Here is an 18,533-nt window from a genome sequence, read left to right on the forward strand (position 1 = left end):
AAGGACGGGCCAGATAGAGTGCAGCGAGAACATATATATATATATATATATATATAAAAAAGCTCCTGCAGTATGAATCTGACCTTTTTGCATTCCATCTTTGCTGACCAAGATCTCCTTGTACTGAACAAAGCGGATCTTTTCTGTACATGGTGTGAGGGCCTTGAGGTGTCTGGTGAGGGCCCCTGACTCTCTGAAGGACTGGCCACATAGAGTGCAGCGATACGGCCGCTCATCTGCAAGAGAACAGGAAGGAAGTTGTGTTCTCATTAGGGTAAATGTATTTAAGAGAACATTAAATCAAGACAAAAAAACAAAACAGTCCATGTTCACTGTCTGTACCAGTGTGACGACGGTTGTGACGAATCAGGGAGCCTTTAGTGCGAAAGGAGGTCCCACATAAGTCACATGAGAAGTTCTTTTGGTCACTGTGAGTTTTCATGTGAGTTCTCAAGATGTTGGTCTGTTTGGTGAAAATAGAACGTATTACAAAGACAACACTGGACACATAGATTGTGATAAATAGCCTGCCTTGTATCATTCATGAAAAGGATTTCTAACAATTAGGAAAACTCCCCTCAGTTACTTACGTGAGAAAATACGACCAACATTTCCTGATAAAAGACACACACTTTATACGACTCACTGTTTTAAATGACTTGTCACAAAGTTGGCAAATGTAGCGTCCCTCTTGGGTGACTTTGTAAACAGGCTTGTTGTCACCGTCAGCATTGTCAGATAAGGATCCTTCAGTCCCGTCCGAGTGGTCGGTGGCTTTGAGTGAAACAGTTTTCTTCCTGCAACCTCGACCCAACGGGTCTGTGTGAAAAAAATAAAAAATAAATAACAATTCAGTCCCTCAGCAGATCCAAAATCTAATTGAGATAAAATGTTGATCAACAACAAAATATTTTTATTTTGACATCTAATGTTTTCCTTTGACTTACATGGTAGTAAACTAACTATCCCTGGGTTTGGGCCCGAGTGGGTTAAAATAAACAATCGGAATAACTTGCCTGTGGGAAATGATAATAGGCATTTCTTCCAACAACAACAACACCACATATCACGATTTTGCAAATCAAATTATTTGACAAAAACAGTAAGTTGCAGTCTTAATGTTGACCCACCATGAGTAGTCTTCAAGAGTTCATCCGAAGATGCACCGTCAGCTGTTTTCACCTCTGAAGAAAGACGTCCATTGGCTGCAGTAACCTGGCAAAATGCAGATAAACGACAACAACAAAAAACCCGATAAAATAACAATTGTTGTCCCTATTCTGATGGTAGTGTGCACCGAATATAGACCCACACGTCCCGGTTCATACCTCCTGTTCGGCCTCCTGGCTGTCCGCCTCTCGTGCCTCCTCCACACGTTTGCAGTTGTGTTGCAGCTTGTGCTGGATGAAAGCCTCCAGCGTGGAAAACTCGGACTGACAGCGTCCGCACTTGTGCACATCTTCATCTTAACAACACATAGACGTAACGTTGCACATTACAGAACGGGACAACTTCATGAAGTATCGATGCTGCCAGCTACCACCTAGCTGAATACATCTGTAACTTATCTGAATACTGCTGACTGGCTGGATTTCCAATCTGAGTAAAAGCTGCAGCGGGGACGCAAACTAGCTAATGTTGTTGCTAAATGCAGCTAGCTGCTAGCAACGTTTCACGATGGAGGAAGTTAGCTAGGCCCAAACGCAATATTTTATACATATTTCAGTGTTGTTTCAGTTATGAAGAGAGTTACCTTCATCTCCCAGTGTTGTCTGGATGGTGATTGTCTCGCTGCCGTTGGTCGTTTGCTCACTCTCTGTTTCTGCCGTATGATTATTTTCTACATTCATGTCGTTAGAATTCTCCGTCTCTGTCGCAACGCAGCTACGAGGAGGGAAAACATGGCGGATTTACGACCTCGTAGTCATAACAACAAAAGGGCGCGTGCGCGCGTGTCTTTAATCGACAGAGAGGAGACAACAAGAAAACTTACTGACATGAAATACCTTAAAAAAATTTCAAAATGTGGTCTTAAATATATTTATATTTATACATATACATTATCTATTTATATATGTTATGAATATTTCATTATTAAGAATGTTTTCACTTTTTTGACAGTGATAATACATGTATATTTTGCTCTTGCTGTTAAAATATACTTGAAAGATTATCTGCAGCTGTATGCAGCAGCTGAGATGTGGATCAGGACACAGTAATATGGAGATACTTTATTAAACATGGGAAACATCCAAAACCAAGAGCTTGCATACACAATTTTAGTTACTGTCTCTCCTTTCTTACAGGAACCCATGATAATGATCCATTAAACTATCATTTCTGTGAGTCAAGAGCCTTCATTTCAACATAACCTAAGTGAGTCCATGTAGCAACTTGTCATTTACTGAACAGTTCAAAAATCTTTTTAATGTTGACACTTATTTGTCTTGCAGGGTTACTTGCACAGAGAAACAATGCTGCATGCTTGATGCAATTTAAAATAAATGTGATATAATTGAAACAAATAAAAAAATGTACAGTTAGGGATACAGTTTACAGGGAAACACTTAAAAGGTAAAACTAGTGCCATTGGGCATGTGTTGTTTTGATTTATTTCATGAATACATGTTATACCTATAATTCCTCTTAATTCCCATTTATTTCAGGTGAACTAATTAAATCCATTCTGTAAAAGATGACAGGCAAGCACAGCAACATCTGATTGATGAGATGTTTGTCTCTGCAGGAGTTGAATCAAGGTTAGCTTTCACGACACAATAGTAAACAACAAACACTTTACGGCAGTGAAAATGGCTTCTCAGTTCAGCGGTGTGCTGCAGTTGACAGATCTCGACGACTTTATCACCCCCTCTCAGGTAGTTGAATATAAAATGTGATATCATCGGTTCCATTCAAAGAGAACCAGTTAACGCTAACGATTCATTTCACAGATAGCGAAAACGTACTGAAATAGCTCGCATGCTTCAGCTAACGTCACTAGCTAACCGATAGCTGTCCCAGTCTGTTCTGCTGTTTGAGCTACAAAATAAACGCAACCATGAACCCCTCTTGGTAAAAGCTAATGACGATGCAGTGTTAACTAATTAGTGTAACTGATCTCAAAACCTGCTAACATTTAAAACATCAAAGGCGTGCTACACAGTTAGCTTGCTGCTAATGTTAGCAATGATGTAACGACAGTGAAGGAGCAATGTTGGGTAATAACAACGAATACGTTTCTGCAGCACGAGTCATTGTCAGATAGTGAAGAAAATGACTTGAATGAATCTGTCTAGAAACGTTGGTCTAGTGTTCCCATCTATTACTGTTTTTATCTTGTGTATTATTTCTTTATTTACTTATTTATTATCTTTCCTTTGTTGTTATCAGGAGCCTTTGGGTGTTGTTATAACCTGCTGTGTTTATCATGTTCATAAAGAAGGAAATAAACCCAAGTGTCTTGCAGTTTGGTTTACACATGTGGTTTATGTTTCACAGGAATGTGTCAAACCTGTTAAAGTAGAGAAGAAACACGGCAAATCTGTGGCCAGAATTCAAATAGAAGATGACGGCAGCTACGTCCAAGTCAATCAGGTGGGTGTCACAGCTTAATCAAAACCTGTGTGGGATGTAAAATTGCACCACTATTTACCTTGATTTAATTTGCCTTCTGTTTGCAGGATGGTGGTAAGCAGAAGCTGGAGAAAGCGAAGATCACGCTGAATGACTGCTTAGCCTGCAGTGGCTGTATCACCTCAGCTGAGAGCGTGCTCATCTCTCAGCAGAGCCATGAAGAGCTCCTCAAAGTGCTGCACAACAACGAGGTAGATTTATGTTGTTGAATGCTTGTGTAGTATGTGTCTGGTTATGATCGCTTTTGCAGCTTTGGGAATGTGATAGCAATAATGTTGGGTGTCGCTGTATTTCGTCACTTGAACTCCCTCCACAGTCCAGCGACACAGATCAGAAGTTGGTGGTGGTGTCGGTGTCACCGCAGTCCAGAGCCTCGCTCGCGGTCCGCTTTGAGCTCAGCAGTAGTGAGGCGGGCAGGAGGCTTACTTCTTTCTTCAAAGGCCTTGGTGAGTGCAAGTGTTACCTTATCTTTTGAGCGGTTGATTCAGGCAGATACGGACACTTCTGAAGATTATTATCATTATCGCAGGGGTTCATCATGTGTTTGAAACGAGCTTCAGTCGTACCTTCAGCCTGCTGGAGAGCCAGAGAGAGTTTGTGGAGCGTTTCCAGAGGAAGGAGCAGGACGGCAAGAGTCTGCCCATGCTGACATCAGCCTGTCCAGGTATTCCTCTGAAACCCTGTTTTATGATATCAGTGTTTGCTCAAAGACATCTCTCACTGTGTGTGTGTGTGTGTGTGTGTGTGTGTGTGTGTGTGTGATTTGCTCAGGTTGGATTTGCTATGCAGAGAAGACCCACGGGGAGTTTATTCTTCCTTACATTAGTACCACTCGCTCCCCCCAGCAGATGATGGGTTCCCTAGTTAAATGCTATTTTGCTGAACAACAGGTACCGGGAAAACTGTACATCAGATGTTGCATATATATATTTATATATATATAATATATAGAATTTTTTATTGAGTGGTGTATTGTCTGTGTGTTGTTAGGGGCTTAGTCCAGAGCAGATCTACCATGTAGCAGTGATGCCCTGCTTTGACAAGAAACTTGAAGCCTCGAGGTCAGACTTCTACCTGAACGAAGCTGAGACTCGAGAAGTGGACTGTGTCATCACATCTGGTACAGAAACAACTCCTATGATGCTCTCTGTCTATATAAACGTGGTGTATCATCTCTTTTATACTTTTTAATGCTTTTCTCACGTCTCGCATAGGAGAGGTTCAGAAAATGCTGGAGGAGAAAAATATGTCTCTTAATGATGTGGAACCTGCACCGCTAGACACAATGTAAGTTATGTGACATTTTGTTTTTGTTAGCCATGGCATGAATCCCCAGAACAGATGAACTCACACACACTACATCATTATTCTTGACCCAGGTTCAGCAGTGTGAGTGGGGATGAGTTCCTGAGCCATTCTGGGAGCGGGTCAGGGGGTTACCTCCATCATGTCTTCACCTATGCAGCCAAGCAGCTGTTTGGAGAGGAAGTGAAGGAGCTAACCTACAAGACGCTCCGGTGAGTCTGTCTCAGCTTTAAGAAGCTTGACTGCTTTGTTGGTGGAACAGTCAAGCTTGAGTCCGGTACAAATGAATGTTTGTGAAGCTTTGTGTGTGCAGGCTGAGAGGAAGGGCCGACCATCTGTTTAAAAATGAATTGCACCAGCTTACTAGTCTTGTGTATAAGAATTTCCGCCTTGCCCGGTTTTCCCACCTCAACCCTTCTGCCACAGGAATAAAGACTTCCAGGAAGTGACTCTAGAGAAAGATGGAGTTGTCCTGTTGTCCTTTGCTTCCACATACGGCTTCCGCAACATCCAGAACCTGGTGCAGAAACTCAAGAGGGGGAAGTCGCCGTACCACTTTGTGGAAGTTATGGCCTGTCCATCAGGTAAATGGAAATATGCAGATGTGAACTTCTCCTGGATGTGTGCCATTGTTATGTTGCTCCATTAGTACAGCATATATTTTGAGTTGTATAAGTTGAGTTTATTTTTTTGAGTTTTTATCAGTTGGATAAATGACAAGATAAAGCCAGCATGTGTCTCCTGTCCTCTTGTTAATATTCAGGCTGTCTAAACGGTGGTGGACAGGTGAAGCCCTTACCTGGTCAGAACCCCAAGGAGCTTCTCCAGAAGGTTGAGGAACTCTACACGGCAGAGCGCCCCCTGTCGCCAGAAGATGACACCCGCGTGGCCGAGCTGTACCAGTCCTGGCTTCACAGTGTAGGGGAGGAGAGAGCCAAAGAGCTGCTGCACACTCGCTACCACACTGTAGAGAAGATTATAAACGGACTCACTATGAAGTGGTGAAGAAAGCTTTTGCTACAATCCATGATTTATTTTGAGAATTTTCAACAAACACTGACTACAGAACCGTCCAAATATGAGACTATGTCTGTCTCTCTTCAGAGAGAAAGAGAAGGGTTGTGGGCAAAGTGGAATATAAGCTGGTTTGATGAAGCCAATAACCTTTTAAACCACTTTTCTCCACGTCTAAAAGTTGTTGTGCCTGGCATGCAGAGCAAGGGCGTAGACAATGGACACAATGCTCAATCCGAACCAAGTTATGTGATCTTATCATGTGCCCCTATACTGCTGATTGTCCTTTCAAATGTATAAATAGTTAATCATTTGTGTGGCACCTGTTACTTTGAAAATGTTGGCTGAAATAACACATCATATAACACAATATTATCACACAATCACACAATATTATCATTCCTTGATTATTTTACCTTATGTACATTGAAAAATAAAGACTTTATTTAATTGTAGCCACTTGTTTTGTAAATTCTTTTAAAAAGATAAGAATATGTCCAACAGAACATCGATTTAAACTCATATCTTTTATTGAATAATCTTGACTCTGATGTTCAATTATAAGCTCTCTGCTTATCACTATGAGAAGAAAATCAGCAATTTACATTAACAGTGATGTAAACTGGTATTTCAACCCTCGTACAATTTATGAGTACAACATATCCGACTCCTATTTCAAAATACTGTGTATAAAGTGCAGAATTATACACAAACTAAATTCAATTGCATTTTACAGTAAATCAATTGTGTAGAATCCAACTGCAACAAGTAAGCAAGAGAGAAAGTACAGTATAAATACAGGATGTCTAAATGAAATTATTAAATGTAAATAAAAATGCTCTGGCAGTCACAAGGATACCAGACAGAAAATAAACATCAATAAAGAGTAAAAGTGGACACAAGGAAATTGCACCCTACAATACAAATATATTATAAAGAAAGTTTGCTTTTTTTCTCCCCAAACCAGTTATTTAAAGGGCTGGTCCCCCTGTCTGTTCTGTACAAACTAGCTGCACAACTGCAGTGTATTTTGTGTATTTAATTTATTTTACAGCTTGAACTTAAAGATACATTTAAAAAAGAAAAAAAAAAACAGTTACCTCAGCTTTAATGGTTCCTACGATATGGTTGTTTTATCCTTGTCCGGCTGTGATGCTCTGACATTATTATTCTAAAACTCTGTAATCAGACGGGGAAGTTATCGCGAGATCACCGAACCAACGTGTCAAATCCAAGACATTTTAATCGAGCCGGAAACATTCAACGATGATCGGTGATGTTTTTGAGATCGTACAGTTTTCATTTATTTATCACTTTATTATAATTTGTGTCTTAGACTTGTTTGAAAATAAATATATAGTATTTTAAAACTTTCTAAAAAAAAATCTGTGATTTCCAAATGATAAAGATTTAAATGCGGAGTCAAAATACTTTAATGAAATTAAACACTCATCTATCATTACCAGAAGTACTTTACACAAGTACTACAGATAAGCACAATTTTGAATAACAACCTAGTTTTTAAACATATATAAAATAGTAATATAAATAATAGGGCTATTTTGCAAAATTAGTACTTTTACAAGTACTTTTTGGACGCAATACCTTTATTTCTACCGACCTAAAATGTTTATCATTTAATATCATGCAATATTATTTGAGAGACTGTACTTAATATGGTAAAGAGCATTCGCAGTATCTAACATTTAATGCTGACACACCAATGCTTTGCTCACAGAATGCTTTTTATTTATTTATTAAACAGCACTTGTGCCAAATTTCACATGATAAAGAACCAAAGTAACAGCTCCCAAGCAGATATGAAAAGAATGTCATGAGGACACAGTCAACAATAAAGCACTGATGTGAATCTTCACAGGAAAAGAAATGATTTTTTAATCAATTTACAGACATTTTTACGTTTTATTACATTTGTTCCTCAAGCCGCTCCCTTTTTTGTATTCTAACACTTCATGAAATTGAATAGATTACAACATAATCCTAAACCAATTTTAAAACTCTAAACGTCATATTTACAGATTAACAAATGTATTTCTCATTTAAAGCGTTAAACTATTGGCCATATATTCCTTAAAACTATCACACCAACATGATCCAAACAAACCAAATACAACTAAAACAAGTTTATAGCCATATTAGATCCGATTATAATGATAAAAGAATTTGTGCCATGACAGAGTGAATGTAGAGGATCTATTTATAGCGGCGCTGAAGATGAAATGCAGATATACATTTTGTATTACACTAATAAACAGCTTGAAGTGTTGTAAGCAGTTGTTATGAAGCATGAATGCAGTGGACATCACTCCTTGGGCACCCGGAAGCCGTCCTTTTCTTTCCGGAGACTTCTCATGGTTTCAATCGGGGATGTCTGCTTTACGTGGTCTTGCACGGATTTCTCTCTGAATTAAACATCAAAGAAATATTAGTAGCGCTGTAATCAGCTCTAAACAAAACTACACAAACACATTTTTGTGTTGTAAGCAAGTAAAATATAATTAATAATTAGTATTAAATCATGCTCTACATACTTTACTCTCATAAAGGGGTTAAACGTGAATTCATCTGCCAAAGTGGATGGAATGGTGGGTTCTCCGTCGCTGCATTTCTCCTACAGAGATGAAAACATACAGACGCAAAGATGTTTGTATTTTCAACGGTTTCAGAGGCCGATCGTCTGATTGAGGCAATAATTGATTGGATATGACACATCAGTCGAGTACCTTTGCCCATGCCAGCTTCTTCTGAATGACTTCATTGTCCGGTTCCACATGACGTGCAAATTTCAGATTGCTGACGGTGTACTCGTGCCCGCAGTAAACACGCTGAAAACACAAACACACCGTGGTTAGTCAGTCTGTCACACAATATTAGTATACTTTATCAGAAAATTACATTTTCAACACCCTAACTGGAAAATGTATCACATATCTCATTTTAATCTAATCTCTGAATCTATTTTGTCTCATATCAACTAGATTCTATATCAAATCTTCTGTAAATTACTTAAATTACTTCAGTGGCATGTTTAGACTTTCAATAGTAACCCTTTACGCTGACATTACAGGGGGAGTTCATATATTTACCGTTTCAGGAGGCAGGCCTCCCAGAATGTCTATCAAGGCTTTGTGCATCTGCTCGGCTGTACCCTCGAAGAATTTCCCACAACCAGCCACAAACAGCGTGTCCCCTGCATGGGAATAAACACAAGTGTCGTTGGGACATTTAGAGGTTCAGAAGGCTGACTTGTTACAGAGGTTGCATCAACACTTATTGGTCAAGCTTGACAGATTTAAGTGAGACTTTATTTTCTCCGGTATATCCGAGCGAATGTGATCAGACATACCTGTGAAAACAGCTGGTGGCTCTGTGCTTTTTTCCTTTGTCACATAGTAACAGATATGACCAGTTGTGTGACATGGTGTATACAGGCATTTGACATTGAGTGATCCAACCTGGAAAAGAATGACACCAGTGAGCAAACATCCTCGTCATTTCAGGCTTATATTTGGATTGTAGAATAGATAGTTTGATGGTCCTACTTTGATATTGTTGGAGTGAGAAACTTTCTTTGTAATAGCATCAACTCTGTCATCTCCTCCGTAGACCCTCAGTCCTGGCATTAGCTTGACCATCTTCTCATTTCCACCAGCATGATCCCTGAGGAGAGAAAATGGTCAGTGTGTAGTAATATACTCTTCAGCAGACTCTTCATGCAGGTTTAATGGTTTCTCAGCATACTGGCATTTTTGGCTGGTTAAGAGTTTTCAGAAAGCTCTCATGATGCAGTAAACAAATGGAAGCTAGTGCACAACTAAAATAAAACATTAACTTAATGCTTACCAGTGGTGGTGAGTGGTCAAAACAGTTGTGAGTTTTACGCCATGCTTTCTCACAGCTTCCACAACCTGTTGAAAGCACACAAATATCAAATGGAAGACATTTATCAAGTGAAACTGCATTATATTTGATGGTTCTTTATATGTAAGGATTTGCTATTTTATTCTGTTTTAGGTCATCAAAAATAAGTAAACAGTACAATATTTGTCTCTGAAATTTAGTAGAGTTGATGTACAGGGTAGTATAGAATGGAAACGCCCAAGTAAAAGTGTCTAAAATGTTAGAACAGTACTCGAGTAAATATATTTAGTCACTTTCTGATTATAATCTAATCTAGCACAATACAATGCACACACCTTTATTGGCTCCACGGGGTCAACAATAGCTGCTTCCCTGGAGTCCACATCGATCAGCAGGTACATGTAGTTGTCACTGAGTGCTGGGAGAAGTTCAATCCTCATGCTTGCTTGTTCCACCATAGAGGACTTCCTCACTACGCTGTGAAGGAGGGCAGCTGCTTGGGCCTGGACTTCCACAGGTGCTTCATGAGAAGGTACAAGTCAATATTTCACAGACTGATATCAGGGGACTCTGTCACTCTTACATCATATTCCTTTAACCCTTTCCACGGACATGTTTAGGACGCAAGGCACTATGCAATGGAGGCATTACACAGTAGCCATTGGCAGGACAAGTATTGATAATTTAAGCTAACATGGCGACAACATAAAGGAAACAACGTTAGCTTCAATGCTAACTTCTGAATGACTACATTTTGTTCGGCTATCGTTAGCTAACTTAGCCGCCGCATAGATCTAACTGGACTGTTAAGGAGGTTATGTAATAAATGGCAGACAGGCCAGCTGTGTTCATGCGACTGTCCTTCCTCTTGAGACACAACAAAATTAAAACATGTTAGCAGTCCGTAACTAATTAACGTTCAATGAAACTACACAAGCTAACATGCTAAGATAGATGTTTGCTTACTGAAAAGTCGTAGTGACGTACCGAATTTGAAGGCTGTTGCAGCTCCAAGTAGAGTGCAGGCACTCCCCGCTAGTGACTTGAATAACATAACAACAGCAGATATAGCCTTATCACATTAATGTAAACCAGAAAAAGTTTGGTTCTGTACTTCCTTGTTCGTCCATTCGTCACATTTAAACTGCCAGGCTCTACCAATCAAGTCTGGGGGAGTAGATCGGCCATTATCAGTTAGAATTAGCAATAAATTGAGTGTTTACTATTTTTTTTAACGACAAACCTATGAAGATACAATGAGGTACATGTGGGGGATAATTATTTTATTATTTAGCCGTGATAACATCTCAAATGTAGTCGCTATAACAGCTTTGATTTGAGTTTTGAGTTTACTGTTTGTCCTTTCAGGCTTGCCGTAGGTAAATGATCTCGCTTCAGGGACCTGAGAGTGGGGTCGGTCAAAGTTTAGTTAAAACTGGTGCTGACAGCTTCAGAGCGGCTGAAACCTTCACGTTTCTCCACAATGACAGCACGAAATATAACTCGATTCTGGGAATGGGGGAGGAAGATCATTTGTGTCGGGAGAAACTATGCGGACCACGCCAAAGAGCTGAACAACGCGATTCCTACAGAGCCCGTCCTGTTCCTGAAGACACCTTCTGCATATGTCAGAGAGGGCTCCTCCATCCTGGTGCCCTGGTACTCCAGCAACCTGCACCATGAAGTGGAGTTAGGAGTGGTCATCGGCAAAGGGGGCACGGTCATACCACAGTCCTCCGCTATGGAGCACGTTGCAGGCTATGCTCTGTGCTTGGACATGACAGCCCGGGACGTCCAGGACGTTTGTAAGGCCAAGGGTCTTCCCTGGACCCTGGCTAAATCGTTCAACACCTCCTGCCCCATCAGCGAGTTCATCCCCAAAGAGCGCATCCCTGACCCCGGGAATGTGAAGCTGTGGCTGAAGGTGAACGACCAGCTGCGGCAGGACGGCTGCACCTCCCAGATGATTTTCTCCATCCCCTTTCTGATCAGCTACATCAGCGAGTTCATCACCCTGGAGGAGGGGGATCTCATCCTGACCGGGACCCCCAAAGGAGTCTCCGCCGTGCAGGAGCATGATGAGCTGCAGGCTGGGATCGAGGACGTGGTCACCATGAGCTTCAGGGTGGAGAAACAACACCAGTAGTGAAAACAAAAGACACGAATCAGTCGAAAGAAATCTCGTGGAAGATATAGTGTTTTTACTGGAGGGTTGAATCTAATTATTTTACATATATTTACAAATACTATGTGGACCAGCAGATGGCAGTCTCGTGCCATCAACACCATTATGTCTGACGCTGCCTTGTAAAATATATGAGAAAACGAACAAAACACAGTCTGGTTACATTGATTGATCTCACGAGTGAACTTTTGATCGGTTACTGTATTATCTACTTAAACCAAATAATTCATCACCCCATTGTCACCGTCTTTGTTTCCAATCATCCAGTGGTGGGAAGAAGAATTTCAAAACTTTTATTCAAATAAAAGATGCAATAATATGTTGTAAAACTATTTGATTCAAATGCAAGTTGAAGTATTGCTGTATCAGCAAAATAATACAAATTCTAATTATTGGAGACAGAATGGCCACTGTCAGTGTTTTATTATGATATCTAACATTTGATTATTAATGCATTAATGTGTAGAATCATGAAGTAGCTGGTCAAGGTGGAGCTAATCTTAGCTACTTTATATGCTGTATATACCAACTTAAATGCGGTGGTGGAAGATACTCAGATCTTTTACATAGTAAAAGTACAAATACAATAGAGTAGAAATACTCTTTTACAGGTAACAATCCTACGTTCGAAACTGAAGTAAAAAGTATAAAGCAGCATAAAATGGAAATATTTAAGTAAATGCACTTCAGTACATTTACTTGAATGTATTTGTATACAATCATACAGCATAAGCCCATCAGTCATACCCAAATTGTAAGGATAAAATTCATATAGACGTATGGTCAAACAATATATTGTGATTAAAGTCTAATAACAATATAAAGAACCAACATCTATAGCATTTTGAACTTCTCTATTTTCGCTAGTGTGTGCACTTATGATAAAGATATATAGGATGTTTCCTTCAGTCACATTAAGCAGTGCAGTCTGATTTAATGTGGAGTTCCCTTCACAAGCTATAATGTGAATAGAGTTTATCCCAGATGATTTCAAGTAGAGATAATAGTCATGTTAGAGAGGGAGTTTAGAGGACTGAGGGTTTGGCTCTGGCTTCGTGTGGTTATTTGTAAATTTGGAATACATTTAGCTGCTTGTTGGATCAGCTGAGACGTGTTTTCTTCAGAGAGTTTGATGGACCACGTTTTGATATTTTTCTGTAACTGCATACTGAACCCTGTTGCCTCTTCAGTGAATGCTGTCGGGGTAGCCTTCAACATTCTAATGTTCTACACCGAAAAGACTCCCAAAACTCCAATACCATTTAATGAAACTGTGGTGTTTATGTTCATCCAGTGTAATTTGGACTTTCGGGCTGCGTACCTTCATCATAACCACATTCTTCCCAGACTGTTTAACATCTGTTCCAGGTTCAATTACAATTCTCCCACAGGCTTCTCTGTTTTCAGGATCAATCAGAGCCCCCATCAACCTGTCCCAGGCCAGTCTGCTGAAACCCGAGTCTGTGTACATCATCTTCCCCACACCTGTAGGGCATGTTATCTCCAAGACTCACAGGGCCCAAGCCCTGGCCCTCAGGGGACTCCGGGGTCATATGTGTCCATCATCAGAACAGTTATGACAGATTCAATTAGATCTGGGATCTGGGAAATGTAGTCGTGGCCTGTTTATTAGAACAGGGTTAGAGCAGGTGTCGTTTTTATAAGATATGAATCATACTGTTCATTGTCCCCGTGTGACTGACGGTATTACTCCCTCAAAGGTTCTAACAATGGCTTCAAGGCTCTCGCTCAGCTCTGGTTTAGCGTTCACCACATGAAGCGATATGTTGTCATGGAGCAGGAGTCTGAGGAGGTGTATTTGATGCTTTTTGAGGGAGAGGGGATTACGTGGAGACCACAGTCTTCCGATCTAACGCACACCAACAATGACGTCACCTGTGACATGAAATCAAGCCAGGTGGCAAATGTGCAGCAAAGAGATTTTGAGGGAATTCAAAGTCTATTTTCTACCGCAGCCCACCTTGAGATATTTGAATAGATTGGCACAAACTGTGGCACAGACATTGATGATTCCCAGATGATGAATCCTGATGACTTTGGTGATCCCCAGATTTTTTTTATCTGGGGACTCAATGAGGTTGACACGTTGCTTTAAGTGAAATGTCTCAACTCCTATTGGACAGATTGAAATTAAATGTGTTGAACACATTTATGTCACCCTGAGGATGAATTGTCATCAGGTCAAATCTCTTAGGTTCACACGAAAAACAACCTGTGCATGAATACGTGCTTGAACATGTATCCGCGGTTCATATGGATCCTGAAGTGATTATATGAAGAAACAGGTAAAAAGAAAACATACAACAGTATACAACTGCAACAATATACCATCCTTAGATGAGTGAAAGGCATCTGAAGATTAAAGCACCAGCTCTTGACATGAAATGTATGGAGAGAAGGTTCAACATGTGAAAATGATTTACAACTTGGCAGTGTGTGTGTGCGTGTGTGTGTTCAGAAAATGACCATCCTCGCCTTACTTTGCGTGCTGCACTGTACGCACCAGACAGTGCTGCGGTGTGGCCATTCTTAGAAAGAAAACCACTAACACACACAACGATAGGAAGGACTGAGTCAGACAGGATGCATATGACATCGCATCAAAAAGACTCACTCTCACATGTCCAGGACATTGATTTTATTTCATTGTTGGAGAGGCAAAAGGGCCACTGTGTATGTATTTTTGTCTACATACTTGAATGTCAACGCAGTGCGTGCAGTGAGCGCATCTTGTCTTTAGCCAACCTTGGACTGGTTCTTCTGCATGTGAAGAATTACAGTGCATTTCATTAATCAGACTCGTACTGAATGAACAACTGGGTGGCTGGGGATTAATAATGCCATGGAGCAAATCCAGAACCTATTCGGTATTTATTATAAGCCAAACTTAAGGGCTGTAATTATTTTTCGTAGAACAATGAATGGGGTCTTTGGCAAATGAAAAGAAATCATGCATGAAGGCCAGGTGCGAGCCTCTTTCATTCAGAGTGATTGACTGCACATAGTGTGTTAACATTTTGTTTGAAGATGCAGGTGGAAGGCAAAGTGGGTAGTGTAACTTGAAACATACTGTAGGTTTAACAGGACAACACAGCGTTTCATTAAAACATGCTTCTTGATGTGTGTAAATTTCCAAAAATATAAAGATGTTGTCTTGTTTGTTGAAGAATTCTGCTTCATTTCTTAGTGTGAATGGTTTCCATCCATTTAGCAGTGATGCAACCTTCTCTATAAACTTTGATTGTTAAAGTTTTCCAATCAAGGCCCAATAAGTCGACTGGAGCTGGTATTTTGTTGGCTAAAATGGCAACAGGAGTATGTACTGAAATGTGTCCAGAAAAAAAAATCTTATAAAATCCTATTGTAAAAGTTCATAATTCCATATCCCTAAAAAGTCCCCCAATTTGAGTTGAGCTACAGTGACCATTTGAAAATCCCTCTACCCCAAATTATGCTCTCATCAATTAAAGCTGGAGTCACAATTTAACAAGATGCTGTGAGGCCTAAACCACAGGGAAGAGAGAAAATCCCCAAACATCTCTACCCTGAATTGAAGGAGACTGCGGTATGGGTGGAAAATGTGTGGAGTCCTCAGTATGAACCGTCTTCATTTGTGGTTCCTTAAAGGGAAACCACTTTTACACTCTAATCCTACTTTTATCTGTAGAAATCAGGCCCTCTTTCCTTCAACGCAGCCTTCAGAGTGCTTCATCCCTTGGGTGTTTCTGATTAGTCTGCCATGTGCCCGTTATTCCCAAATAAGAGTCACCGCTCAAAATATACATCCCTCATCACGCTTAATCTCAACTGGTCACAGCGGCAAGTAACTCAATCCACATTGGGGTGATTTTCACTCATGCAAACAAATCCACAATGGTAGGAATTGATGGCATGCATTAAATTGTGGGCTCAAATCCTTGGAAGCTGCATGCCAGCCGAAGCTAAACAAATTACTGTTCCCATGAGAAGGGAAGATTTTGAGTTTTGCAGACCTGTAATTTGCCTTTTAGTTGTTTTGCGCTATTGTAATCCAGAATATCCTGTATTTCAAACAAACAAAGAGACAAATACATTGTCTTTCTATCATCTGAGTGTTGAGTCCGACATCTCTTTTTGACTTTAAATGGTTGCATACGCGTTTTGGCTCAGAGTGAAAAGTAATTAATGTGAAAATTAAAGGACAAATCATATTCATTCATTCATACTTTCTCATTGCCTTTTCTTATCCTTTAAATGAAACAGAACAACTTTTTCCATCATTAATGCCCGGTGCAAAATGTAAACAAAAAAAGCTTCTGATAAACACTCAAAATGCAATTATTGTTTCATTCTATCACTCAAATATTAAACTTGACTAAAGTTGAATCCTCAAATAAATGCCTAATGGAAATGTAAAATAGATTCAGGCAGCTAGTGAGAATGCTTAGAACTGTGAGACAATACCGTACTCTGTTGAATCGAATAAAATCATGAATTTTGTTAATTGCCATTGACGACAGGGTCATAAAACATGACAGAGCACTGGTGGTTGTGTACCGATTCTTGTGGGAGCCACAATTACACTGTTCATACAATACAGAGCAATGTTTACAGACAGACCAGAGGGATTTACTGTAAGGCTCGTTTGTGCAGTAGCTCATTTTGATGAACACCAACGTACATCTTCATGTCTCGCTTTCAGTTTCGGGGAACGCATTCTCACTCATTCCTCCATTTTTTTTTGCACTTTCTTTCTTCACCTCAATTGGATTTCTCACATCATTACCAGTGTTTAGTGACGACCGTACGCTAATTTAATGAAACGTAACGATTGGGCTAGCCCTGCGAACACATACTAATGTCTTTCGCAGATGGCAGAATGGGAAATCAGTTATGTTTAATGCCTGCTGCTGGGCTGGCACAGCCAAAAAGCAGCTATCACTATGACTGGCACAGATGAAGTGACGCAAGAACATTTAAATTTTAGCGAGGCCCACTAAAAACTAATGCCAGACATATAAAACAGAGGGGGAATGTGACAAAAATACTGACTGGATTTAGAGGAGGCAAGATGTATGGAAAGAGCCAAAGCAATGTGTGTGCGTGCAAACTTGCTCGAATGCACGCACTAGCATGCTAATACCAGCAGCTACTGACATTTCCACAAACAAAGCTCAATGTTAATACTTTTAATTGACTATTTTTGGTTTTAACCATTGAATGCAAGAACTGGTCAGGCATGTTTCCATGCATTGTTAAAAAAAGAAACATCTACAGCTCAGTGAATTTTTCAGATCTTGTCAAGTGGTCGGTTCCTTTTTTGGTTGTTCCACCAGAGCAGATGTTTTTTTTTTTTCTTCTTCTTTTTTCCCCCTTCCATACAGGATAGTGTACAATGAAAGAGACAAGCTCTGCTGCTAATTCTGAGCCCAGAGAGGAAGGAGGGGGGACCTTCTGAGTGAGCTGCCATCTTTTATAATTAAAGGCCACGGCAGCACGCAGGCCCTCAGACTGCACATGTGGTCTCACTGTGTGGAAGTGACGAGCGGGAAGAGCAATGTGAGAGAGGAGAGAGAGATTTCTCTCTGGGGGCTAACGTTTTAGAGCATAAATAACAGCGCTGTTCTTATATTGCAGCGTAGAGCTAGTTAGTCGTAGTATTATAAGTATATAGAAAAGTAAAAGATCAGAGTGTCACATGTTTTAACTTTTAAAAGTTCCCTCATTTTCTTTTGATTTATAAGGACTAACCAATGTGTTTTGACAAACTAGAAGGTTCTTCTTAAGAACCCATAACCCTACAAAATAAAATATTTATTTCATGATGTGCTCCTTGGCCTTGAAAGAAGGTTACTGAAGGTATCTAGTTAGCAGACAAGCTAAAACCTGTGTCATCAATTTCTTACACTTTGCCTCTTCTTGCGTCGTTTTGTTTTTGCAAAGGCTAAAAAAGTCACTGGCATTCATACTGTACGTGCAGTATCTCTATCACTACAACCTCATGCATGCACACTGCTTCAGCATGTGGAGAAATCCAAAGCTTGACAGGCCTGCCATGCTAGTTGCCTTTGCTAAGCTATGTTTAGAGGAAGGATTTATCGGTGGCTGATCCTTCAACAAATAGGGGATAAGAATAGGCATAGGTTTCAGCTGCATGTATTAGATTAGGATTACTTTTTGAGGGACAAATGTGTATCATTCTTCAAGCAATCTTTTTACAAACATCCTCAGTATGCTTGATTAAATTTACAGTAAAAATAAATAACAAAAGGGAAGGACCATTGTGGCCTGCATCCTGTCATGTCAGATAAAACTTCACCTCACAACACAAAGCATCAGAGTCAGAACAAAGGTTTTATACACACACCACTGTGCATTGTGTACTTTATGGAATTTGAAATGGTTCAACATAATCACAGATCAAAACAGTAATTTATTTTAAGTGAGTAACAGTCGATACAGTTGGTACTGTCCAAGGCAATTAAAACATGTAAAGTGGCTTTGAGAGGAGAAA

General features: G+C 40.0%; 4 protein-coding genes across 5 annotated transcripts in view; 2 read left to right on the forward strand and 2 right to left on the reverse strand.

Moving 5' to 3' along the window:
• Window positions 1-1,898, reverse strand: part of e4f1 (E4F transcription factor 1) — a 7,708-nt gene extending 5,810 nt beyond the window's left edge. Inside the window, exons 1-6 of the mRNA XM_031872106.1 lie at window positions 1,754-1,898; window positions 1,329-1,465; window positions 1,131-1,215; window positions 647-819; window positions 343-463; window positions 84-236 (exon numbers count right to left, since the gene is read on the reverse strand). Of these exons, the coding sequence (XP_031727966.1) occupies window positions 84-236; window positions 343-463; window positions 647-819; window positions 1,131-1,215; window positions 1,329-1,465; window positions 1,754-1,850 (766 nt within the window). The 5' untranslated portion in view covers window positions 1,851-1,898. The remainder of the gene's footprint in view (window positions 1-83; window positions 237-342; window positions 464-646; window positions 820-1,130; window positions 1,216-1,328; window positions 1,466-1,753) is intronic.
• Window positions 1,899-2,794: 896 nt separating this feature from the next.
• Window positions 2,795-6,407, forward strand: narfl (nuclear prelamin A recognition factor-like). The gene is made up of 11 exons (XM_031872289.1): window positions 2,795-2,876; window positions 3,499-3,594; window positions 3,681-3,824; window positions 3,950-4,079; window positions 4,163-4,297; window positions 4,405-4,523; window positions 4,624-4,753; window positions 4,848-4,920; window positions 5,013-5,150; window positions 5,365-5,522; window positions 5,702-6,407. The coding sequence occupies exons 1-11, from the start codon at window positions 2,811-2,813 to the stop codon at window positions 5,941-5,943; spliced, it is 1,431 nt and encodes a 476-aa protein (XP_031728149.1). The 5' UTR covers window positions 2,795-2,810; the 3' UTR covers window positions 5,944-6,407.
• Window positions 6,408-7,818: 1,411 nt separating this feature from the next.
• Window positions 7,819-10,971, reverse strand: hagh (hydroxyacylglutathione hydrolase). Of its 2 annotated transcripts, none has more exons than XM_031872291.1 (9): window positions 10,822-10,971; window positions 10,170-10,354; window positions 9,817-9,881; window positions 9,516-9,633; window positions 9,320-9,428; window positions 9,060-9,163; window positions 8,697-8,798; window positions 8,505-8,584; window positions 7,819-8,375 (listed from the first exon to the last, which is right to left on the reverse strand). In XM_031872291.1, the coding sequence occupies exons 1-9, from the start codon at window positions 10,886-10,888 to the stop codon at window positions 8,276-8,278; spliced, it is 930 nt and encodes a 309-aa protein (XP_031728151.1). In that variant the 5' UTR covers window positions 10,889-10,971; the 3' UTR covers window positions 7,819-8,275. The 2 variants fall into 2 exon arrangements, with proteins under 2 accessions (XP_031728151.1, XP_031728150.1); XM_031872290.1 differs by having other exon boundaries at window positions 10,801-10,971.
• Window positions 10,972-11,214: 243 nt separating this feature from the next.
• Window positions 11,215-12,338, forward strand: fahd1 (fumarylacetoacetate hydrolase domain containing 1). Its single transcript, XM_031872224.1, has one exon. It carries the CDS (start codon window positions 11,318-11,320, stop codon window positions 11,978-11,980), a length of 663 nt encoding a protein of 220 aa, XP_031728084.1. The 5' UTR covers window positions 11,215-11,317; the 3' UTR covers window positions 11,981-12,338.
• Window positions 12,339-18,533: the final 6,195 nt, after the last annotated feature.

The sequence above is a fragment of the Anarrhichthys ocellatus genome, unplaced genomic scaffold, assembly GCF_004355925.1.
Source record: "Anarrhichthys ocellatus isolate YVR2014 unplaced genomic scaffold, GSC_Weel_1.0 scaffold62, whole genome shotgun sequence".
NCBI classification, from domain to species: domain Eukaryota; kingdom Metazoa; phylum Chordata; class Actinopteri; order Perciformes; family Anarhichadidae; genus Anarrhichthys; species Anarrhichthys ocellatus.